Source organism: Heterodontus francisci, chromosome 18 (assembly GCF_036365525.1).
Source record: "Heterodontus francisci isolate sHetFra1 chromosome 18, sHetFra1.hap1, whole genome shotgun sequence".
Taxonomy (NCBI): Eukaryota; Metazoa; Chordata; class Chondrichthyes; order Heterodontiformes; family Heterodontidae; genus Heterodontus; species Heterodontus francisci.
The window spans coordinates 16,591,423-16,617,527 of record NC_090388.1 but is presented as its reverse complement, the minus strand read 5'-3'; the positions used below and the strand labels follow the sequence as shown (position 1 = coordinate 16,617,527).

At 42.9% G+C, this 26,105-nt stretch overlaps 1 protein-coding gene across 17 annotated transcripts in view; it reads left to right on the top strand.

Annotated features, from left to right (window-relative positions):
* The window catches only part of LOC137379478 (ubiquitin carboxyl-terminal hydrolase 15-like), a 146,580-nt gene that overhangs the window by 67,847 nt on the left and 52,628 nt on the right, over positions 1-26,105 (top strand). For 8 of the 17 annotated variants that reach the window (XR_010976821.1, XM_068050355.1, XM_068050354.1 and 5 more), the window contains 2 exons: positions 499-585; positions 19,678-19,822. Coding sequence is in view for 11 of the 17 variants with exons in the window: in XM_068050355.1 (XP_067906456.1) it covers positions 499-585; positions 19,678-19,822 (232 nt within the window). In the remaining 6 variants the exon portion in view is untranslated. Of the gene's footprint in view, positions 1-498; positions 586-3,959; positions 5,253-19,677; positions 19,823-20,428; positions 20,579-26,105 lie in introns of those variants that run through there. The other 9 variants (XR_010976824.1, XM_068050366.1, XM_068050364.1 and 6 more) reach the window with 8 other exon arrangements.

The window sequence follows — 26,105 nt, the reverse complement described above, 5'->3', positions numbered from 1 at the left end:
TCAAATGTACAAAGTCATCTGGGAGAACAGACACAGTGGGCTGAGTGGCCTTTTAAGTAAAAAAAAAAAAACAGCAATGATTTCCACTGTTACAGTAGTAAAACTCCATTAAACTGTACAAGTGAAAGTGAATAACTTCCTAATGATTTCACTTCCACTTAATAGCTTGGCTATTCCAACAGGAGCTAGATTAACGATGCATTCTACTGAATGGATTTTTATTTTGCCATTCTCAATCCCAGAACAGTTAGGTTTATCTTGCCCTGATTTAACTAAATTCAATAAAGTATCACAGGAAAGTAACTGTCCCCTAGATTTATTTGTTCCTCATACAAGCATTGTTTAAGGGCATTACCCAACATGCTTTTGATTATATTACAGCATTAATTCTTTTAACATGTAGCATTCATTTGCCAATCAGGTCATGAGCATATCATTAAAAATTGGATTTTTCCCCCACTTTTATTATCAAATTTTATAATTTCATTATTTTTCAAGGTCTCCAAGTGCTTCAAATTTTTCAACATTGCCAAAGGTTTCCCCTTCATCTCTGTCCAATAATTATAGCAGCTTCAACAACAGAAAGTAAGTAGCACCTCTTCAGAATTGTTTGTAAATGTCTCTGCATGCACTTTTTTTGGAATGCACTTCAGTTTGCGAATGAAGTGACAGCCACTTTTGGACGTGGTTTTCGGTTGCTGACTCGACAGTCGGGTAGTTGATGCTCTTGTCATGTATTTTAATATTTTGAGTACTGTAATAAACTGTCATTAATGTACTGTTGATATGTAGCAGGGCATACATTTTGGGAAGGCTTATGATTGGTAGCTTATCATGCTTTGGAGAATGAGCTTGTGCGACTTTGGTTTTATTAAAAAAAAACTCATGGCTTGGGAAGTTCTGCATATTGCCATTGCTTCTCGATTGGAGATTGAGGAATTTTGTAGCTGCCACACCATTATTCAAAAAAAATCTGGAGCTGCGATTTCTTAAATTTCCCAGTATTCTGTGTGCAAACGAAGAATACTTCCTCTGAAATTCCAGTTAAGCTGAAATGATCCATTGGGAAACACACATTATTCTTGATCTGCTTTGTGTTAGAATTTGTATAGGGAGTCATTGTGGTCTTTTACTTTGCTCTAGTGTATGCTATCAGGTAACATAAAAGGCTTTCATTTCTGCTATTTAGGCAGTTAGATTTGAGGACTAAACAGGTTTCAAATGTAACTCAGCAATGGTATTTAAACATTGGTGTGTGTGTCAAGGTTGCCAAGTAGGGAAATTTAGGGGGAAATAAAATAACCTAAAGTGGTAAGTTAGTCTAGTAATGAGCCGACCTTCATGCACAGGGATTTATTCTTTACTGACAACTGTTACCTTTGTGATCCAGTTGAATTCTGATAGGTTTATCCAATTCCTTGTGCTGTATGATTCTATGAAATATTTGGTAGGAAAGAAGCTTGACCGCTTTAACAATACAGTAAATATGGCAATTTCACTTGAATCAAAGATTATCAATAGATGAAGAGTGGGACACACAAAATCTTATCTTCAAGGAATAAAGATGTTTTTTAATTGTTTCCATTTAGTAGCATGCAGGAAATAAAGATGTTCAGTTGTGATGTGCAAGCTGAAGGAAGTCAATGAAGGTAGAATGAAGTAATCAGCAAAAATTCATGAGATTAGATAAATGTAGCAGGTCATTGATGTAAGATGAGAACTGACTGCAAGAGGGGACATGGCCCTTTGAGCTAATGTAAAAAGAATCTGAAGCATTAGCCACAGTTTATGAGACCAATTTGAAGAAAAGTTCATGTATTTACAAAAGCAAAATGCTGTACATGCTGGAAATCTGAAATAAAAACAGAAAATTATGGAAATACTTAGGTCTGGCAGCATCTGTGGAGAGAGAAACAGAATTGACGTTTCAGGTTGATGACTGTTCATCAGAGTTACGAAGGGTCACTGACCTGAAATGTTAACTCTGTTTCTCTTTCCACAAATGCTGACAGACCTGCTGAGTATTTCCAGCATTTTCTGTTTTTATTTATGAACATTTATTTGATGGGCAGCCATATGCTGGCAAATCGTTTAGACGTACTCAGTGTCAGACGTTTTGGAGTTGTCCAAGACCATGACACACTTCACCTAAGTGTTCAAGGGCAGAAGTGCAGAGGGATGTAATGTAGGCAGTGGAATCACCAGTGGAAAACGATACCAAAAACCATCCTGTTGATCATGAATTTGACCGGGACTTTCAAGGTAATTGATAACTTAATTACTTCAGCTTCCACAGGTTTAGAAAGTATCAATATAAGCGCAATAGGGTGATTGAATTGAACAAAATGTCACGCTAAAGTAAAACGCTGTTCAAATTACAATTGCAGAATGATACTGGATTTTTCTTTAACAAGTATAGTCAAAAATAGCATTTGTTGGAAGGTAGGATTAGAATGGGTGGATTGTTTTTCAGCCAGCACAGGCATGATGGGCCAAGTGGCCTCTTTCTTTGCTGTAATCTTTCTATGATTCTAAGTGAAGTTGCAAGCCATGGCAGAGCATGCTACCAGCATATTGCTTTCCACTGTCAATTTTATGTTCCAATCATGTTTGAGAAAACTACAACTGATTTGCAATATTAAACAAAGTAAAGTAGCAAGATTATTTTGTATTCAAGATTCATTTAATTGTTTTCTGATTATTCACAAATTAAATTTGGAAGATGTACGTTTCAGCCCTCATAAGAATATCCTGTTCGCATGATCGTGTAAACAGAATATTCTGATAGTAGAGGTTTAGGTTAATGTGCACATAGAAGGCTTCATAAGCAGTCAAGTATACTGTTCTAATCAGCTCTCAGTTGGCTAAATCCGTATTGCATGTGTTATATGGGTATATCAGGTTGCCAAGTAATTATTGAATGCCAGTGGGGAAAAAAGGCAAACCTCGAAACAAGTTAAAGCAAGACGAATAGCAAGCATTCTTTTAAATTTGGCAAACCTATTTTTTTTTCTATGGGAGCAAAGAAAATCTACTTTTGATACTTTCCACTTTTATGGAAAATCGTAAGCACAGTACAAGGAAGCAGTTTATTTTAAAAAATCACTTTAATGTAAAAAGAAAAGAATCTGAAAATGTTGCACATTTTGGTCAGACTTATTTTAACCGATGTACTAACTCAAGACAGTGACCAATGTGGCTTGTGGCTTTTAAAGTCTGGTCAGCTGGAACTGTGCATGCAATACTCTTAAAACTACATGAGCATTTGCAGCTGCAGCTCTGTAATTGGGAGTTCCTAGCCTCCCTGTGGCAGAAAAATAAGTCTCCAGTTGACTCATCAAGTTACAGGTGATGCGGCTCAGCGTAGGATATTTTTACTGTAGCAACACTTCTAACAATCATCCACTCTCTTGACATTTCGATGGTGCTTCTCTACGTGTTCTGCTCTTGATCCTTCTGAGATGTAAATATGTTGTCCTACAAGCTCTTTCTTCCTAAGTTCTATGTTGAGATCAGAACTTAGTGCACAGCCACATATGAGCTTACCAACATGAGTAGGCCATTCAGCCTGTTCTGCCACTCAGTAAAATCCTGGCTGATCTGTATCTCAACCATTTGATTCATATCCTTGCCAGGGCACAATTCTGCAAGTGATTTGCACACAGTGATGCCTTACACAAGTAACTCATGTCGTGAGGAATGATAACTGGTGCTACCACTGAAGCATATAGCTTGTTGCAGGCCCATACGTGGTGGTGGAAAGATTGTATTGAGCTAAGTGATGTCCTGATATCCAATCCACAATGTTGCGTCTACATGTTAAGGCTCTACCTCTCAAGGAAGTGGAAATGATGCATTTCTTAAGTTAGAGTAAAGCGAATTCCTTGGTCGACTAGGTCAATGAGTTACTGCTGCTGAGCCCGATACTGTTCTCACCCTCCATCTGCTTTCTTGTCTAGGTGGCCATTTGAGTGAACAGGAAGGGTTGATTTGGTTCTTCAATCTGTGCTGTAATAGCTGCACTTCCAGCAGAGGTTGCCAGCTAGTTCAGGATGGCTGCAGTCAAGACCAATTAACCAAGAGCATGGAGCAGAAATCAAATCTGGGACCTTGCTGCTCTGTGTGGCTTGTCTACACTGGACAAGCACTGTAAGCCATCAGAGGACCTGGAGGAGAGAATATTCAGAGCTTCGGGGACAAGATTTTTAAAAAATAAAGAACTGAATCTATTGAGAACGGAGTATCTTAAAAGTACAAGAATCATAGATATTCAATTGGATTAGAGGATTTTGAGCTCTACTCTTATGACCAGTGCAATCATTCTAATAATTTGTGTAGTTCTAATCTATTGAAATTGGATTAAGTATCAGTTGTCTCAAGGAAATTGAAAATGAAAACCTTTCAATGGTTTCAATTTATTCAAAGATCATTTTGAATTGATGCCAGGTGGTATGTTTTTATTCTGTTGGCTTTCCATCATGCAGATATAAGATATTAAGCACTTTCATATCCACTTTTTCTTTTAAGCCAAAAAGGGCAAAACTACAACTTTAACTTATGAAAAGTTGGAATTAGTTTAAAAATTGCTTTAAAAAATTGAGTAATAGTCATTGTTTATCTCATGGCACTGGCCATTGCACTTTGAGTGAATTAAAAGTGGCTTTATGAAGACTCCCTTTTAGAAAAATTGTGAACATTTTGTAATGTTTGTTGTGACTTGAAATTTTAAGTAAAGTTCATACTGAAATATAAGAGAACTTCATGTCTAGTTCCACCTCTACAATAACACCTACCACCTGCCTCTGACCCTGCTTTAGCTCATCTACTAAAACCCTCATCCGTTCCTCTGTTAACTCTAGATTTGCCAATTCCAGTGCTTCCCTGGTCAGCCTCCCATTTTTCACCAATTAACATGAGCTCATTCAAACCTCTGCTGTCTATGTCCTAATTTGTACCAAGTTGCATTTATTCATCACCATTGTGCCTGCTGACTGACCTACGTTGGCTGCTGGTCTGGCAACATCTCAATTTTAAAAATCTCTTGTATGTTTTCAATTCCCTCCATATCCTTGCCTCCCTATCTCTGTAACCTCCTCAAGCCCTACAACTCTCAGTTCTCTGCCCCCCTCCAATTCTGGCCTCTTGAGCAACCTGCATTTCAGTCGCTCCTCCATTAGTCATCTGCCCTATATCTCATTATGTGCTTCAGTGTCATATGCTAGTAAGCACCTTGGGATGTTTTATTTAGTTAAAGGTGCTATATAAATACAGTTGTTGTATTTCAAAAGATAAATCTAAACCAATACAGTTTGGTGCTTGAATTGATTTTTGCCTGATAAAATCTCAAAAACCTGACAATTGATAACTAGGGGTAGGCGGTGGCGTAGTGGTATTATCACTGGACTAGTAACCCAGAGACCCAAGGTATTTCTCTGGGGACATGGGTTCGAATCCCACCACAGCAGAAGGTGGAATTTGAATTTAATAAATCTGGAATTTAAAGCTAGTCTAATGATGGCCATGAAACCATTGTCGATTGTTGTAAAAACCCATCTGGTCCACTAATATCCTTTAGGGAAGGAAATCTGCTGTCCTTACCTGGTCTGGCCTACATGTGACTCCAGACCCACAACTATGTGCTTAACTCTTACATGCCCTCTGAAATGGCCTAGCAAGCCACTCAGTTGTACCTAACCGCTATGGAGTCAATAAAAAGGAATGAAACCAGACGGACCACCCGGCATCGACCTAGGCACCGGAAATGACAACGTCCAACCCAGCTCTGTCGACCCTGCAAAGTCCTCTTTACTAACATCTGGGGGTTTGTGCCAAAGTTGGGAGAGCTGTCCCACAGACTAGTCAAGCGGCGCAGTGGTTAGCACCGCAGCCTCACAGCTCCAGCGACCCAGGTTCAATTCTGGGTACTGCCTGTGTGGAGTTTGCAAGTTCTCCTCCGGGTGTTCCGGTTTCCTCCCACAGCCAAAAGACTTGCAGGTTGATAGGTAAATTGGACATTAGAAAAAATTGTCCCTAGTATAGGTAGGTGGCAGGGGAACATAGGGACAGGTGAGTATGTGGTAGGAAAATGGGATTAGTGTAGGATTAGTATAATTGGGTGGTTAATGGTCGGCACAGACTCGGTGGGCCGAAGAGCCTGTTTCAGTGCTGTATCTCTCAATCTAAAATCAACAGCCTGACATAGTCATACTCACGGAATCATACCTTACAGACAATGTTCCAGACGCTGCCATCACCATCCCCAGGTATGTCCTGTCCCACCGGCAGGACATACCCACCAGAGGTGGTGGCACAGTGGTATACAGTAGGGAAGGAGTTGCCCTGGGAGTCCTCAACATCGACTCTGGACCCCATGAAGTCTCATGGCATCAGGTCAAACATGGGCAAGGTAACCTCCTACTGATTACCACCTACCGCCCTCCCTCAGCTGATGACTCAGTACTCCTCCATGTTGAACACCGCTTGGAGGAAGCACTGAGGGTGGCAATGGCACAAAATGTACTCTGGGTGGGGGACTTCAATGTCCATCACCAAGAGTGGATCAGTAGCACCACTACTGGCCGAGTACTAAAGGACAGCTGCTAGACTGGGTCTGCGGCAGGTGGTGGGGGAACCAACACGAGGAAAAAACATACTTGACCTCGTCCTCACCAATCTGCCTGCTGCAGATGCATCTGTCCATGACTGTATTGGTAAGAGTGACCACCGCACAGTCCTTGTGGAGACGAAGTCCCGCCTTCGCATTGAGGATACCGTCCATCCTGTTGTGTGGCACTATCACCGTGCTAAATGAGATAGATTTCGAACAGATCTAGCAATGCAAAACTCTGCATCCATGAGGCGCTGTGGGCCATCAGTAGCAACAGAATTGTACTCCACCGCAATCTGTAACCTCATGGCCCGGCATATCCCCCACTCTACCATTACCATCAAGCCAGGAGACCAACCCTGGTTCAATGAAGAGTGCAGGAGGGCATGCCAGGAGCAGCACCAGGCATACCTCAAAATGAGGTGTCAACCTGGTGAAGCTACAACACAGGACTATCTGCATGTCAAACTGCGTAAGCAGATCTAAGCTCTGCAGTCCTGCCACATCCAGTCGTGAATGGTGGTGGACAATTAAACAACTAACTGGAGGAGGTGGCTCCACAAATATCCCCATCCTCAATGATGGAGGAGCCCAGCACATCAGTGCAAAAGATGAGGCTGAAACATTTGCAACAATCTTCAGCCAGAAGTGCCGAGTTGTTGATCCATCTTGGCCTCCTCCTGAAGTCCCCAGCATCACACATGCCAGACTTCAGCCAATTCGATTCACTCCGCATGATATCAAGAAACGACTGAAGGCACTGGATACTGCAAAAGCTATGGGCTCTGACAATATTCCGGCAATAGTAATGAAGACCTGTGCTTCAGAACTTGCCGCGCCCCTAGCCAAGCTGTTCCAGTACAGCTACAACACTGGCATCTATCCTGTAATGCGGAAAATTGCCCAGGTATGTCCTGTACACAAAAAACAGGACAAGTCCAACCCGGCCAATTACCGCCCCATCTCAATCATCAGTCAAGTTTAGTTTAGAGATACAGCACTGAAACAGGCCCTTCGGCCCATCGAGTCTGTGCCGACCATCAACCACCCATTTATACTAATCCTACACTAATTCCACATCCCCACCTGTCCCTATATTCCCCTACCACCTACCTATACTAGTGGCAATTTATAATGGCCAATTAACCTATCAGCCTGCAAGTCTTTGGCATGTGGGAGGAAACCGGAGCACCCGGAGGAAACCCACGCAGACATAGGGAGAACTTGCAAACTCCACACAGGCAGTACCCAGAATTGAACCCGGGTCCCTGGAGCTGTGAGGCTGCGGTGCTAACCACTGCGCCGCCGTGATGGAAGGTATCATCAACAGTGCCATCAAGCGGCACTTGCTTAGCAATAACCTGCTCAGTGATGCTCAGTTTGGGTTCCGCCAGGGCCACTCAGCTCCTGACCTCATTACAGCCTTGGTTCAAACTTGGACGAAAGAGCTGAACTCAAGAGGTGAGGTGAGAGTGACTACCCTTGACTTCAAGGAAGCATCTGACCGAGTATGGCATCAAGGAGCCCGAGCAAAACTGAGGTCAATGGGAATCGGGGAAAACCCTCCGCTGGCTGGAGTGCAAAGGAAGATGGTTGTGGTTGTTGGAGGTTAATCATCTGAGCTCCAGGATATCACTGCAGGATATCGCTGATGATTGCACAATGTTCAGCACCATTCGTGACTCCTCAGATACTGAAGCAGGCCGTGTAGAAATGCAGCAAGACCTGGACAATATCCAGGCTTGGGCTGATAAGTGGCAAGTAACATTCGCGCCACACAAGTGCCAGGCAATGACCATCTCCAACAAGAGAGAATCTAACCATCTCCCGTTGACATTCAACGGCATTACCATCGCTGAATCCTCCACTATCAACATCTTAGGGGCTACTATTGACCAGAAACTGAACTGGAGTAGCCATATAAATACCGTGGTTACAAGAGCAGGTCAGAGGCTAGGAATCCTGCGGCGAGTAACTCATCTCCTGACTCCCCAAAGCCTGTCCACCATCTACAAGGTACAAGTCAGGAGTGTGATGGAATACTTTGCACTTGCCTGGATGGGTGCGGCTCCAACAACATTCAAGAAGCTCGACACCATCCAGGACAAAGCAGCCCGCTTGATTGGCACCCCATCTACAAGCTTTCACTCCCTCCACCACCAACGCACAGTGGCAGCAGTGTATACCATCTACAAGATGCACTGCAGCAATGCACCAAGGCTCCTTCAACAGCACCTTCCAAACCCGCGACCTCTACCAACTAGAAGGACAAGAGCAGCAAATACATGGGAACACCACCACCTGCAAGTTCCCCTCCAAGTCACACACCATCCTGACTTGGAACTATATCGCCGTTCCTTCACTGTCACTGGGTCAAAATCCTGGAACTCCCTTCCTAACAGCACTGTGTGTATACCTACCCCAAATGGACTGCAGCGGTTCAAGAAGGTGGTGGTGGCACCAAGAAAAGGTGAAGAAGGCAGCTCACCACCACCTTCTCAAGGGCAATTAAGGGTGGGCAATAAATGCTGGCCTGGTCAGTGGCCCCCACATCCCATAAATGAATAATAAAAAAAAACTGTATTAAATAGATTAGAACAACGCAAATGGATTTCATCAGTGATTTGACCTGTGATGAAATATGGACATGCACAGTCCTCAAAAGTTGTAAATTCAGTACAGGTCCTACATAGTTCAAATGCCTCATACAAAGGAACAAATCTGATAATGAAGGCTGCAGCAACTTATGGAGTCATAGAATAATAAAGCATAGAAGGAGCCCATTCAGCCTATCGAGTCTGCACCGACTCAAAGAGCAATTCAGTGAATCCCACTGCCCCACTTGTTCCCCCATAACCTGGCAATTTTTTCTGAGTACTTATCTAACTCCCTTTTGATTCTGTATCTACTACCCTATCAATCAGTGTATACCAAATCCTAACCACTCATTACATTAAAAAAAGGTTTTCCCTCGGTCACCTCTGGTTCTTTTGCTAATCGCCTTAAATCTGTGCCCTCTAGTTAGCAACCCTTCAGCCATTGGAAACCACTTTATCTAAACCTTTCATGACTTTAAACATCTTTATCAAATCTCCTCAAGGGTTAGCCTTCTCTGCTCTAAGGTGAATAACACCAGCTTCTCTTATCTATTCACGTAGCTGTTCTCTCTCATTCCTGGAACCATTCTAGCAAATCTCTTCACCCTCTTCAAGTCTGCACATACTTCCTGAAGTACAATGCCCAGACTTGGGCACAATGCTCCAGCTGGGGCCAAATTCATGTTTTATATCGGTTTATAGCATATCTTTGCTTTTATACTCTGTCTCTCTTTATAAAGCTTAGGAGCCCATATGCTTCATGAACTGCTTTGTTAACCTGTCCTGCCACCTTCAAAGAGTTGTGCACAAGCCCCCCCCCCCCCGGCAATTTTTTAAAGCAAGTCCTTAATTCACTTCAATAACCATTTGAAATTTAATGTCCATGTGGCGAAATTAATATGCCTCATGCTTGGCAGTTGTGGGCCTGCATGACAATGGTACTTTAACAAATGCCTTTCGTAATTCCTTATATACGATATCAACAGCACTTCAGCCATCCACAATATATTATCTCATCAATCAGTTTAGTCAAATACAGTTTGTCCTCCTTGACTTTTCTAAATTAGTCCATGTTTATCCAATTAGCTGTTAATTTTCTCCCGGATTATTGTTTCAAAAAGCTTCCCCACCACTGGCATTAGACTGACTGGGCTGTAATTGCCAGGCTTATCTGGCACCTTTGTTCAAAAAAGGAAAGGAACATTTGCAACCCTCCAGTCCTCTCATATCACCGCTGTATCTAAGGAGGATTAGAAGATTATGGCTAGCATCTCTGCAATTTCTACCCTTGCTTCTCTCAGCAACCTATGTTGCATCCCATCCAGACTGGGTGACTTATCCAATTTAAGTATTGCCAGCCTTTTTAATACCTCCTCTTTATTATCTCATCTGGTATGCCAACAGCCTCCCAGTTTACCTCAGCTTTTGCAAAGTCCTCTTCCTTTGTAAACACTGATGCAAAGTACTATTAAAGAATATTCTCAAAGAAGTGCATAGGTAGTGCAAATCAACAAGTATGAAATAAAGAGCTAGAAGCACAATGCTAAATGTTTGTTGAGGCAGCTGAAAAATTTAGCTTCCATTAAAGTAAAAATTGCTTGCATAAATACTTCCAACCACCCTCTTTCTCTCCCCCCCCCCCCCCCCCCCTGCCCCCAACCCTAACATGCAAGCTTAAATTAAAAACAGCATTTTCATTATATCTTGCATAAATGGTCATGTTACAAATTTGAATCTACTCTGAGATAACTGCTCTGGTTCAGTAGTGTCAGTTATCCCTTTAGTGGATTCTACACCTTTTCCAGGCACACAGCCCAGTATACCCTTATAAAGTAGCTTAACTGTTAGGGTTTACTCCCTTAGCCTTGGTCTCTCCCGAGACGCCCACAAGGCAGTGGGGTTGTTGGGGCCCCTACACAGGTGTAGGATGGTGCCGGTGGGAGGAGGGGATGCAAGGGGGAGGGGTAGAGGGAGGCAGTTCCTGCAGCCATACTGGTGCCAAACGTCGTGTCCTGCGCTCCTTTGGACCCCACCAGAAAGGCCGAGAGGGGGGTTTTGACGACTGGGCAACTCTCAACCTCCATAAATTTGCCCAGGCATGCGCCATGGAGAGGTCACTCCACTGACCACCTCCAGGCGTGTATCCATTGTCTCTCGAGATAAGGAGGCCCAAAAGAAAGAAAGAAGAACCCAAGGGATATAACAATGTGTATCCCTTGTATTTGAAGAGAGCTAACATGCAGGGATATGGGGAAAAAGCTGAGGTGTAAGACTAAATTGAACAGCTTGTTCAAAGGGCTAGCACAGGCACGACAGGCTGAATAGGTAGCCTCCTGTGCTCTAAGATTATATGACATATGAACTGAATATTGTGTCTATAAAAACAAAGGTGACCGCGGTGACTGCAACAACTACCGTGGAATCTCCCTGCTCAGCATAGTGGGGAAAGTCTTTGCTCGAGTCGCTCTGAACAGGCTCCAGAAGCTGGCCGAGCGCGTCTACCCTGAGGCACAGTGTGGCTTTCGTGCAGAGAGATCGACTATTGACATGCTGTTCTCCCTTCGTCAGATACAGGAGAAATGCCGTGAACAACAGATGCCCCTCTACATTGCTTTCATTGATCTCACCAAAGCCTTTGACCTCGTCAGCAGACGTGGTCTCTTCAGACTACTAGAAAAGATCGGATGTCCACCAAAGCTACTAAGTATCATCACCTCATTCCATGACAATATGAAAGGCACAATTCAACATGGTGGCTCCTCATCAGAGCCCTTTCCTATCCTGAGTGGTGTGAAACAGGGCTGTGTTCTCGCACCCACACTTTTTGGGATTTTCTTCTCCCTGCTGCTTTCACATGCGTTCAAATCCTCTGAAGAAGGAATTTTCCTCCACACAAGATCAGGGGGCAGGTTGTTCAACCTTGCCCGTCTAAGAGCGAAGTCCAAAGTACGGAAAGTCCTCATCAGAGAACTCCTCTTTGCTGACGATGCTGCTTTAACATCTCACACTGAAGAATGCCTGCAGAGTCTCATCGACAGGTTTGCGTCTGCCTGCAATGAATTTGGCCTAACCATCAGCCTCAAGAAAACGAACATCATGGGGCAGGATGTCAGAAATGCTCCATCCATCAATATTGGCGACCACGCTCTGGAAGTGGTTCAAGAGTTCACCTACCTAGGCTCAACTATCACCAGTAACCTGTCTCTAGATGCAGAAATCAACAAGCGCATGGGTAAGGCTTCCACTGCTATGTTCAGACTGGCCAAGAGAGTGTGGGAAAATGGCGCACTGACACGGAACACAAAAGTCCGAGTGTATCAGGCCTGTGTCCTCAGTACCTTGCTCTACGGCAGCGAGGCCTGGACAACGTATGCCAGCCAGGAGCGACGTCTCAATTCATTCCATCTTCGCTGCCTTCGGAGAATACTTGGCATCAGGTGGCAGGACTATATCTCCAACACAGAAGTCCTTGAAGCGGCCAACATCCCCAGCTTATACACACTACTGAGTCAGCGGCGCTTGAGATGGCTTGGCCATGTGAGCCGCATGGAAGATGGCAGGATCCCCAAAGACACATTGTACAGTGAGCTCGCCACTGGTATCAGACCCACCGGCCGTCCATGTCTCCGTTATAAAGACGTCTGCAAACGCGACATGAAATCGTGTGACATTGATCACAAGTCGTGGGAGTCAGTTGCCAGCATTCGCCAGAGCTGGCGGGCAGCCATAAAGACAGGGCTAAATTGTGGCGAGTCGAAGAGACTTAGTAGTTGGCAGGAAAAAAGACAGAGGCGCAAGGGGAGAGCCAACTGTGCAACAGCCCCAACAAACAAATTTCTCTGCAGCACCTGTGGAAGAGCCTGTCACTCCAGAATTGGCCTTTATAGCCACTCCAGGCGCTGCTTCACAAACCACTGACCACCTCCAGGCGCGTATCCATTGTCTCTCGAGATAAGGAGGCCCAAAAGAAAGAATTGTGTCATGTGCACATACCCTGTGTGTTGCTTCATTTTTTGAAGGTGGACCAAGAAAACAAGCCCAGTTCCAAAAATCGCTCCTATATCAATCAGTACAGTACCAAGGAAGGGAACTTTGTTAAATCATTGGTAAAGTCATTAAGCTGCTTTCTTTCATAGCAAGTGTACAGAGCAGTGCGCAAAGATGAAGGAACAATAGGTAGCAGCGATCATATGATTGAATTTTACATTCAGTTTGAGGGAGAGAAGAGTGGGTCCAAGACTAGTATTTTAAACTTAAATAAGGGCAATTATGAGGGCATGAAAGCAGAGCTAGCTAAAGTGAGCTGGCAAATCAGGTTAAGGGATAGGTCAATAGAGATGTAGTAGCAGACATTTAAGGGGATATTTCAGAATAGATAAATTTCAACAAGGAGGAAAAATCCCAAGGGTGGGACCCACCATCCATGGTTAACTAAAACAATTAAAGAGAGTATCAAACTTAAAGAAAAAGCCTATAATTGCACAAAGATGGGAGGCAGGTCAGAAGATTGGACTGAATATAAAAACCAGCAACGAATGACTAAAAGATTAAGGAAGGTAAAATTAGAGTACGAGAGAAAGCTAGCTAGAAGTATAAAGACAGATAGAGTTTCTATGGATATTTAAAAAAGAGTTAAAGTGAGCATTGGTCCTATAGAAAGTGAGCCTGGGGAATTAATAATGGATAATGAGATGGCAGATGAATTGAACAGATATTTTGCATCGGTCTTCACTATTGTGGATACGAGTAACGTCCCAGTATTCGCTGTAAGTCAGGAAATGGGAGGGAGCAACTCAAGGAAATTGCAATCACCAGGGAAGTGGTACTGAACATATTGTTGGAGCTGTGGGCTGGCAAGTCCCGGGTCTTGATGGACTTCATCCTAGGGTGTTAAAAGAAGTGGCTAGTGAGATAGTTCATGTGTTAGTTTTAATTTTCCAAAATTCCCTAGATTCGGGAAAGGTCCCGTTAGATTGGAAAATCATCAAAAAGGGAGGGAGCCAGAAAGCAGGAAACTACAGGCCAGTTAGCTTAACATCTGTCTTAGGGAAAATGTTAGCTATTATTAAAGACAGTATAGAAGGGCATTTAGAAAAATTCAAGGTAATCAGGCAGAGTCGACATGGTTTTGTGAGAGGGAAATCATATTTAACCAGTTTATTGGAGTTCTTTGAGGGAGTTACATGTGCTGTGGATAAAGGGGAACCGGTGGATGTATTGTACTTGGATTTCCAGAAGGCATTTGATAAGGTGCCACATCAAAGGTTATTTTTTTTGCAGAAAATAAAAGCTCATGGTATAGGGGGTAACATATTGACATGGATATGAGATTGGCTAGCTAACAGGAAACAGGCATAAATGGGTCATTTTCTGGTTGGCAAGATGTAATGAGTGGTGTGCCACAGGGATCTGTGCTGGGGCCTCAATGTTTTACAATTTATTTATTTTTATTTAGAGATACAGCACTGTAACAGGCCCTTTGGCCCACCGAGTCTGTGCCGACCATCGTCCACCTATTTATACTAATCCTACATTAATCCCATATTCCTAACACATCCCCACCTTCCCTCAATTCCACTACCACCTACCTATACTAGGGGCAAGTTACAATGGCCTATTTACCTATCAACCTGCAGGTCTTTGGCTGTGGGAGGAAACCGGAGCACCCGGCGGAAACCCACGTGGTCACAGGGAGAACTTGCAAACTCTGCACAGGCAGTACCCAGAATCAAACCCGGGTTGCTGGAGCTGTGAGAATGCGGTGCTAACCACTGCGCCACACTGTGTCATATAAATGACTTAGATGAAGGGACCAAAGGTATGGTTGCTAAATTTGCTGATGACACAAAGATAGGTCGGAAAGTAATTTGTCAAGAGGACATAAGGGGGCTACAAAGGGATATAGATAGGTTGTGAGTGGGCAAAGACCTGGCAAATGGAGTATATTGTGGGAAAGTGGGAAATTGCCCACTTTTTTTTTAGATTAGATTAGAGATACAGCACTGAAACAGGCCCTTCGGCCCACCGAGTCTGTGCCGACCATCAACCACCCATTTTATACTAATCCTACACTAATCCCATATTCCCAACAAACATCCCCACCTGTCCCTATATTTCCCTACCACCTACCTATACTAGTGACAATTTATAATGGCCAATTTACCTATCAACCTGCAAGTCTTTTGGCTTGTGGGAGGAAACCGGAGCACCCGGAGAAAACCCACGCAGACACAGGGAGAACTTGCAAACTCCACACAGACAGTACCCGGAATCGAACCCGGGTCCCTGGAGCTGTGAGGCTGCGGTGCTAACCACTGCGCCACTGTGCCGCCCCTTTAAAGGCATTTAAAAAATTCTTCCCGCACTTTGGCGGGAAGAATAAAAAAAGCATATTATCTAAATAGTGAGAGATTGCAGAGCTCTGAGATGCAGAGGGATCTAGGTGTCCGAGTGCATGAATAGCAAAAGGTTAGTATGCAGGTACAGCATGTAATTAGGAAAGCTAATAGAATGTTATCGTTTATCGTGAGAGGAATTAAATACAAAAGTAAGGAGGTTATGCTTCAGCTGTACAGGGCATTGGTGAGACCACATCTGGAGTACTGTGTACAGTACTGATCTTATTTCAGGAAGGATGTAAATGCGTTGGCGGCAGTACAGAGAAGTTTTGCTAGACTAATGCCTGGAATGGGTGGGCTGTCTTAGGAGGAAAGATTGGACAGGCTAGGCTTGTATCTGCTGGAATTTAGAAGAGTAAGAGGCGATTTGACTGAAACATATAAGATTCTGAGGGGTCTTGGCAGGGTGGATGTGGAAAGGACATTTCTCCTTGTGGGAGAATCTAGAACTCGGGTTCACTGTTTAAAAATAAGGCAGCAAGCAGGAAATCAATTGTATTTTGGCATTGTAAATTGTGATTTTCAGAGATAATTAGTATTCACTACAGTTGCTCCTCCCAGTGTTGATGCTGTTCTTGTTTCTACCAATGGGAAATCCAATGGAAGGTTTATATGGGTGAACCTAATAGCTTTTATGTAGGTAAATTTTCTAATTGAAAACTCGTATATTTAAGAAAACATTGTTTTGGCTCCAGTCTGAAGATCATTACCGCAGTAAATTGTGATAAGATGCTGTATTATTGATGATCCTCATTTACAATTGTTGTCGTAAGGGCTTAAGAGTAGCATTCTGAAATTGAGGCACCTGTCCAACCAAAGGTAGTTTATTTCTCCCATGTATTGTGGCTCTATGTGTTCATATTTTCACAAACTGCTGGTCAATCACTGGAGCACAGCCCATGTAGATCAATAGTAGATAATCTTTTTCCAGATAGTGCAGTCAGGTCCCCCCACCTTCAGACGAACTAGTGTATAGGCACAGGGATCTGATGTCCCCTTTACAGAAGATCTGTAGATCCAGTAAAAATTTATCTTTAAGTCATCCTCTTCCCATAATACAAAGCCTTAGCTTTCTGTGCTGTCAGCAACTGTAGCTGCACAGCCAGTGGTCTCCACTGCAGTCAGCAGTGGATGTGGTGTATATGGATTTCAGTAAGGCGTTTGATAAGGTTCCCCACGGTAGGCTATTGCAGAAAATACGGAAGTATGGGGTTGAAGGTGATTTAGAGCTTTGGATCAGAAATTGGCTAGCTGAAAGAAGACAGAGGGTGGTGGTTGATGGCAAATGTTCATCCGGGAGTTTAGTTACTAGTGGTGTACCGCAAGGATCTGTTTTGGGGCCACTGCTGTTTGTCATTTTTATAAATGACCTGGAAGAGGGTGTAGAAGGGTGGGTTAGTAAATTTGCGGATGACACGAAGGTCGGTGGAGTTGTGGATAGTGCCGAAGGATGTTGTAGGGTACAGAGGGACATAGATAGGCTGCAGAGCTGGGCTGAGAGATGGCAAAAGGAGTTTAATGCGGAAAAGTGTGAGGTGATTCACTTTGGAAGGAGTAACAGGAATGCAGAGTACTGGGCTAATGGGAAGATTCTTGGTAGTGTAGATGAACAGAGATCTTGGTGTCCAGGTACATAAATCCCTGAAAGTTGCTACCCAGGTTAATAGAGCTGTTAAGAAGGCATATGGTGTGTTAGCTTTTATTAGTAGGGGGATCGAGTTTCGGAGCCACGAGGTCATGCTGCAGCTGCACAAAACTCTGGTGAGGCCGCACCTGGAGTATTGCGTGCAGTTCTGGTCACCGCATTATAGGAAGGATGTGGAAGCTTTGGAGAGGGTGCAGAGGAGATTTACTAGGATGTTGCCTGGTATGGAGGGAAGGTCTTACGAGGAAAGACTGAGGGACTTGAGGTTGTTTTCGTTGGAGAGAAGGAGGAGGAGAGGTGACTTAATAGAGACATATAAGATAATCAGAGGGTTAGATAGGGTGGATAGTGAGAGTCTTTTTCCTCGGATGGTGATGGCAAACACGAGGGGACATAGCTTTAAGTTGAGGGGTGATAGATATAGGACAGATGTTAGAGGTAGTTTCTTTACTCAGAGAGTAGTAGGGGCGTGGAACGCCCTGCCTGCAACAGTAGTAGACTCGCCAACTTTAAGGGCATTTAAGTGGTCATTGGATAGACATATGGATGAAAATGGAATAGTGTAGGTCAGATGGTTTCACAGGTCGGCGCAACATCGAGGGCCGAAGGGCCTGTACTGCGCTGTAATGTTCTAATAATATAGTGCCTCTCTTTGCCAGCCATTGAGCACAAACCAGCTCCTGGACCCCTCAGTGTTTGCTGAAGAGGAATGTAAAAAAAGCAAACATTTGTCTGTCATTATGGTGAGGCAGGAGGGGCAATGTTCTTCCCATCTTATCTGTTTTGAGCAGTAAACGACTGTAAAAACCTTAAGCTTAGATTATCAACTTAATCTTTGGCTCCATTGCATTCTGTAGACTAAGGTAATAGATGCATGAATTTTGTCTTTTTTAAATGATCTAACATTAAACATAAAGTGCCATCTATTCTGTATAGGGTGAGTGACTTAAGGGGGCATTTAAACAGTTTTTACCATTATGCATATCCAATATCTTCCTTCACCTTCCTACAAGGTCAAACTGAATGTCAAATATGGTTGACTAGGAATTTTGAGTATACACTAGAGAAAGGGTTTTAAAGACATGCGTAGTAATTCATTTCTCTCTCCTCTTCCCTACTCTCCCTATCTAATTTGAAAATGGGTTGTCCAGGTGATGCAGTGTACCTGCAGACTAATTGCGCTTTCATTAATAAAATTAAACCTTGTGCACTAGAAATGGTATGTCTGCTAAATTAACAAAAGTTAAGAATATTGCAAAGGGTTAGTAAGATAAATGTAACCAAAATTGTTTGTCCCTTTCCCGTGGGAGTGGGTGGGGGGCGGTGGTGGGGGGGTTGTGTTGGCGGATAAATGTGTGGATCACAGTTAAATTGTTTATTTGGAAAGAAATCTGAATTATTTATGTAGTGCCAGCATGATTTTTAAAAATATTTTGCTTGTTTCATTTTGGAACCTAGCCTTAACAGAACACTGCTTTTAAACTGCTTCCTTGCAGTTACCATGCTTTCATTAAACGGGAGCAGATTGCCTTTTTCATCAGTGCTCTTTGTACGTGACTTTGAGAGACCAAATTAATTTTGAAAGTGCAGTGGTTTGTTTTAGTTTTTGCAACTTGTATGGCAACGCAAATGCCCTGAAATCCTTGCTACTTTGTTTATGAAGCCTTTAAGATTGTAATGCTTTGCTTAGAAGTAATTAAATCGGGCTTCGCACCATAGCAGTCGTCTTCTCAAAGCTATGACTTCCTTTTCAGCATCACTGAAGTAAGGACGGTGTTTTTTTTCTCCGAATTGATCGAGTCATAGCTTTTCTGCACAGCTTGCTTGCCAGGATGCATTAGTCAGTTCCCCATTCCACCACAGGCTCCTCGCTGCATGTGAAACCTAGATTGTGCTGTCTTAGCAGACCACGCTATAAATAGAACCTCTAATGTATTGAGCCAGTGATGTCATGGAGGCCTTTGGAATGTCTGCACCCTCACCTGTAACTGAAGCACTCTTTCCTTTCCTCCTAGATTCCTGTTAGCTTTGCCTCCATGATGGGTTTTATGCTGTAAAAAGGAAGAAATGAGATGATTCTATGTTGCTGGTGTATAAAGTCAGAGTGTTTAAAATTTGACGGAGAAGTGGAAAACAAAGTGAGCTGTGAAAGAGCTCCTGTAGATGAATGGTAGAGATCCCAGTACTTAAGTAGGAGATCTAGTGGCGCTACAGATTTATGCATTATGGCAGTGATGCTGGCAACCTTTTGGTGCCCTACAGTGCATATTTGAATTAATTTCAGTCTTAGCATTTTAATCTATAGTTGCAAATACTCTGGATGCAAGCCCTGCTATTTCCTTATTAATAAAAAAAATGTATATGTGTGTGTGTTGTCCTGAGAACAGTGACATTTAATTTTAACTAAATACTCCATTCTTTTTCTTTCAGTGTGAAAAACTCAAACTACTGTATCCCCCCATATTCTGGCTATAACAGCTACGATTATCTAGAACCAGGAAGACACAGTGAACAGAGTGGCCTCTGTGGCCTGAGTAATTTGGGTAACACGTGTTTTATGAATTCAGCAGTTCAGGTAGGTCATTAATAAGAGACCTCTAATCATTTAATGTAAAGATTTAATACTGAAATTAAGAAATTTCGTGTCCTTTGTCTGAACACCATTAATCTTTTGTGCAGGTTGTTCAGTGTGTGAGGAAAACAACTACAGAAAATATTCCTATCTGTGGAACATTTTCATTGATGTGCTAGGGTGGTTAGAGTTTCCACATCAGGTGCAATTGTGAAAATGCAGTCAATTGTACTAGATAGATAAGTTTCCCATTAAAAATCATTTGTATAATCACAAGCATAAAGCCTCGCATTAATCCGGTAGTTTAATAGAACCTTTTTTCAAATCTTTCCATTGAAAAGTATTCCTTGGTGTATTTTTGAGAGGTAATCTGGTGCAGCTTTATTAATACAGCTGTAAATGGGTTTATCACAAAAAAAAATAAGCATTTGTAATAATGTCCAGTGCTCCACCTGTGAGTAACCTGATTTAAAGTCACTGAAAATGACTTGGGGTCGGGGCGCGAGAAACTATACTGAATAATTTACTACTTTCATTGGTGTATACTAGTTGATTTGAGGAAATTATATATTTATTGATAAATAAAAGCTTTAATTATGTGCCTACTAGTGCCTGTGCACCTAAGAGAATGAGCATCATTTTTGAAAAGTCTTACCTAACCAGCGCAATGGGTGGAAACTTGCATTGACGACCTGGGGATGGGGCCTGATTTGGCTGAACTAATCTTGAACCAGCATAAAAGATCGTGGAGACTCTAGTGTAAGTGGTTTTGGACGCAACTAATTTATGTTTAAAATTCCCTCATCTTTTGCGCTGGTATGGCCAATTCCGCCGAGAATGTGCTGATGTTACCCGTGTAAACTAGCGGGAATTCAACTCTGGCCGTATATATTAGTTTTTCTAGACCTGACCATCCTGGAATATCTTCCAGCTGGCACTCTTCTAAGTTAATATCAAATGTGTTCATGTTCAGAGTTCCCTCACAGTACTGTTGTCAAAATGTTGCAGGGAGCCCTTATGGAATTGCAGAAAATGAAATCAACATAAGTAACCATTTTAAATAAAACTTGCTGAAGCAATAGAACTAGTGCTTAACTTCAATTTAAAAGGGAATTCTTTTCTGGTGACTATCTACATAAACAAAATCATCCAGTCGGCACTTTGTCAGTATTCAATGAGTTTCAGTGATATTGTCACATAATTGTGCTTCCTTCTTTTAAATTTGCTAAGAGATAAATGATGAGTGGGAGAGCACAGCCACTACTCCACACAGAGGCTTTGTGACTGGAAGTTGCAGTCACTTGGTGCAGTAATACTTGAAGAAATATGATGTGTTCTGTTCTAACTGCTGCACATTTTCTTTTGTGACTTTTAACTGGTTTAAAGTGAATTACTGCAACTTTGCTGCTGATTGTGTTCAAAATGCAGTTGCTCCAACTATAGCTTACTCGACCTAGGGTGGGGGTCAGCCATTTAAGACTGAGATGAGAAATTTCTTCATTCAAAGGGTTGTGGATCTTTGAAATTCTCTACCCCAGAGGACTGTGGATGTTCAGTATGCTCAAGATTGAGATTGATAGATTTTTGGGCACTGAGAAAGAAGGCATTTAGGGATGGAGCAGGAAAGTGTGCTGGGTGTAGATCATCAGCCATCGTCATATTGAATGGCGGAGTAGGCGCAAAGGGCCGTATGGCCTACTTCTATTATGTTCATGTTTATCTGATAACTTGTGAACAGAGGTGGGAACACAGAAGATGCTGCAATAAGCCAGTTTTTTTTTTGCATAAAGACCTTAATCTGTTTGTTTAATGTCATCTTGCTCAATCAAATATAAACACATCCATTTTAGGAATGTTTTTGAGAGACAGAAAAAGTTCAAGGGCACTTGGTCAATTTGCTGTGTCTGAGTACATTAATTCTTCGTCCTCAGCATATTTATTGGGGTTAGATACCATTTTATAGGTTCCTTATGACCATTGATAACTCCATGTTAAAACTTGCACTTGCTGTTATTGTAGTCCAATTTGTCTCATTTGTTTTTAAAAGGAAACATTTTTGCATTTCATTTGTATTTCTTGTGCTATGTACAATTCCTTGTTTCAGCACTGCTATGCCCTTTAAATGGGAATTATTTTCCTCTGCTGGAAAATGTAGCCGTTGAATAACTTGGCTACATTGCTAATCCAGCATACCCTCCCCACACTCCATCTTGCTGGAGATCAGCTACCATTACTTATACTTCCCCTTCAGAATATATCCAAGAACTACAATTTGTGAAAATATTTAGCCAGATTTTCGAGGTCCCTTGCATTATGTTTTGGAGCAGCAATACTCTGCACACTGTACAATTTTTGTTTATGGTTGTGTTTTTCTGTTTGTTTTCCATTTAACCTTCCAAATTGAGAAGGAAACCTACCGCCTTTGCCAGTCTAGTCTCCATTTGACTCCAGTCCCACACCAATGTGCTTGACTCTAAAGTGGCCTAACAAGCCTCTCAGTTGTACCAAAGCTGTGGGAGAAAGCTAAGATACTGTTCTGCTCTGCACCAGAGCATCTAAAATGTTTTTTTCCATTTAGCCAAGGTTTTTGGACAGGTCGATAAAGTGCCTGACTGTATCCGCCCCATTTCCTGTGCTTCTACTCTCAGCTCACTCACCCTCTCTTAACAGTAACATGAGACATACGAATCTATGAATTAGGAGCAGACATAGGCCACTCAGCCCTTCGTGTCTGCCCTGCCATTCAGTAAGTTCATGGCTGAACTGATTACTCCACATTTCCACCTACCCCGATAACCTTCCACCCCCTTGCTTATCAAGAATCTATCTACCTTTGTCTTAAAAATGTTCAAAGACTCTGCTTCCACTGCCTTTTGAGGAAGAGAACTCCAAAGACTCATAACCCTCAGAAAAAATTTCTCCTCATCTCTGTCTTAAATGCCCCTTATTTTTAAACTGTGACCCCTAGTTCTAGATTCTCCCATGAGGGGAAGGGGAAACATCCTTTCCCCATCCTTCCTGTCAAGACCCCTCAGGTTAGTCATAGGGTTATACAGCACAGAACCAGGCCCTTCAGCCCATTGTGTCTGTGCCGGCCATCAAGCACCTAACTATTCTAATCCCATTTTCTAGCACTTGGCCCGTAGCCTTGTATGCTATGGCGTTTCAAGTGCTCATCTAAATACTTAAATGTTTTGAGGGTTCCTGCCTCTACCACCTCTTCAGGTAGTATGTTCCAGATTCCAAACTCCTTCTGAGCGAATACATTTTTCCTCAGATTTCCTCTAAACCTCCTGCTCCTTATCTTAAATCTGTGACCCCTGGTATTGACCCCTCTACTAAGGGAAAAAGTTTCTTCCTATCTAATCTATCAATGCCCCTCATAATTTTGTATACCTCAATCATGTACCCCCTTAGCCTTCTCTGTTATAAGGAAAACAACCCTAGCCTTTTCAGTCTCTCTTCATAGCTGAAATGCTCCAGCCAGGCAACATCCTGGTGAATCTCCTCTGCACCCTCTCCATTGCAATCACATCCTTCATATAGTGTGGTTCCCATAACTGTACACAGTACTCCAGCTGTGGCCTAACTAGTGTATTATACAGATCCATCATAACGTCCCTGCTCTTGTATTCTATGCCTTGGCTAATAAAAGCAAGTATCCCATATGCCTTCCTAACCACCTTTATCTACCTGTGCTGCTGCCTTCAGTGATCTTTGGACAAGGACACCAAGGTCCCTCTGACCCTCTGTATTTCCTAGGGTCCTACCATTCATTGTATATTCCCTTGGCTTGTTGGTCCTCCCAAAATGCATCACCTCACAGTTCTCAGGATTAAATTCCATTTGCCATTGTCTTTTCCTGTTCATATCTTGAAGACTTCGATCAGATCACCCCTTAACCTTCTAAATTCTCGTGAGAACAGGCCTACTTTGTGTAATCTCTCCTCGTAACTTCACCCCTGTAGTCCAGGTATCGTTCTTGTAAACCTACGTTGCACTCCCTCCAAGGCCAATGTATCCTTCCTACGGTGTGATGTCCAGAACTGCTCACAGTACTCCAAGTGGTGTCTAACCAGGGTTTTGTACAGCTGCAGCATAACCTCTGTGTCTTTATACTCCAATCCTCTAGATATAAAGGCTAGCATTCCATTAGCCTTTTTGATTATTTTCTGCACTTGCTCGTGGCATTTTAAAGATCTATGCACCTGAACCCCCAAGTCTTTTTGGATATCCACTGTACTTAACCTCTTCCCATTTAGAAAGTACCCTGCTCTATCCTTTTATGGTCCAAAATGGATAATCTCACACTTGCCCCCATTGAAATCCATCTGCCACAGTTTTGCCCACTCACCTAGTCTGTCAATATCTCTTTGCAATTTTATGCCATCATCTAGACTGTCTACAATGCTGCTTAACTTTGATTCATTCCACATGATATCAAGAAACGGCTGAAGACACTGGATACTGCAAAGTCTAAGGGCCCTGACAACATCCCAGCTGTAGTACTGAAGACTTGTGTGCCAGAACTAGCCGTGCTTCTAGTCAAGCTGTTCAAGTACAGCTACAATGCTGGCAACTACCTGTCCATCTGGAAAATGGCCCAGATAGGTCCTGTCCACAGAAAGGAGGACAAATCCAATGTGGCCAATTACTGCCCCATCAGTCCGCTCTCAATCATCAGCAATATAATGAAGGGTGTCATTGACACTGCTATCAAATGGCACTATTCAGTAACGACCTGCTCACTGATGCAGTTTGGGTTCCGCCAGGGTCATTCGGCTAATTACAGCCTTGGTCCAAAAGTGGAACTGAATTCCAGAAGTGAGATGAGAGTGATTGCCCTTGACATCAAGGCAGCATTTGACCAGGGTGTGGCATCAATGAGCCCTAGTAAATTGAAGTCACTGGGAATCGGGGAGAACTCTGCAGTGGTTGGAGGCATACCGAACAAAAAGGAAGATGGTTATGGTTGTTGGAGGCCAATCATCTCAGTCCCAGGACATCTCTGCAGGAGTTCCTCAGGGTAGTGACCTAGGCCCAACCATCTTCAGTTCTTCATCAGTGACCTTCCCTCCATCATAAGGTCAGAAGTGGGGATGTTCACTGCACAGTGTTCTGTACCATTCGCAACTCCTCAGATACTGAAGCTGACCTTTCCTGCATGCAGCAAGACTTGGGCAACACTCAGCCTTAGGTTGTTAAGTGGCAAGTGACATTTGTGCCAAACAAGCGCCAAGCAATGATCATCTCCAACAAGAACACAAGAAATAGGAGCAGAAATATGCCTTAATGGCATATGGGATACTTGCTTTTATTAGCCGAGTATATAGAATATAAGTGCAGGGAGGTTATGATGGAGCTGTATAAAATGCTGGTTAGGCCACAGCTGGAGTACTGTGTACAGTTCTGGTCACCGCATTATAGGAAGCATGTGATGGCACTGGAGAGGGTACAGAGGAGATTCACCAGGATGTTGCCTGGGCTGGAGCATTTCAGCTATGAAGAGAGACTGGATAGGCTGGGGTTGTTGTCCTTAGAGCAGAGAAGGCTGAGGGGGGTCCTGATTGAGGTATACAAGTGCAGGGAAAATGGATGGGTGCTTGATGGTCGGCGCAGATGCGTTGGGCCTAAGGGCCTGTTTCTGTACTGTATGACTCTGACTCTATAAGTAGCCCATATGGCCCATTGAGCCTGCAGCGCAATTCAATACCATTCCCCATATCTCTTGATTCTCTGCAAAACCAAAAATCTATCTATCCCTTAAATGTATTCCATGATGGAGCATCCACAGCCCTCTGGGGTAGAGATTCACAACCCTTTGAGTGAAGTAATTTCTCCTCATCTCAGTCCTAAACAATTGGCCCCTTATCCTGAGACTGCCTCATGTTTTAGATTCCCCGACCAGCGGAAATAATCTCTTGTCTACCCTATCCAGCCCGTTTAGAATCTTGTATGTTTCAATAATATCCCCTCTCATTCTTCTAAAGTCCAGAGAATACAGGCCCAATTTACTTAGTCTCTATCATAGGACAACCCCCTCATCCCTGGGACCAATCTAGCGAACTTTTGCTGCACTGCCTCCAATGCAAGTGCATGACTTCACACTTCACTACATTATATTCCATCTGCAATCTTGTTGCCCACTCATTTAACCTGTCTATATCTTTTTGCAGCCTCTGTGTCCTCCCCATAGCTTACCTTTCCACCTACATTTATATCAACAAACTTAGATACAGTACTCTGTCTCTTCATCTAAGTCATTGAAAAAATTAATTATTTCCCT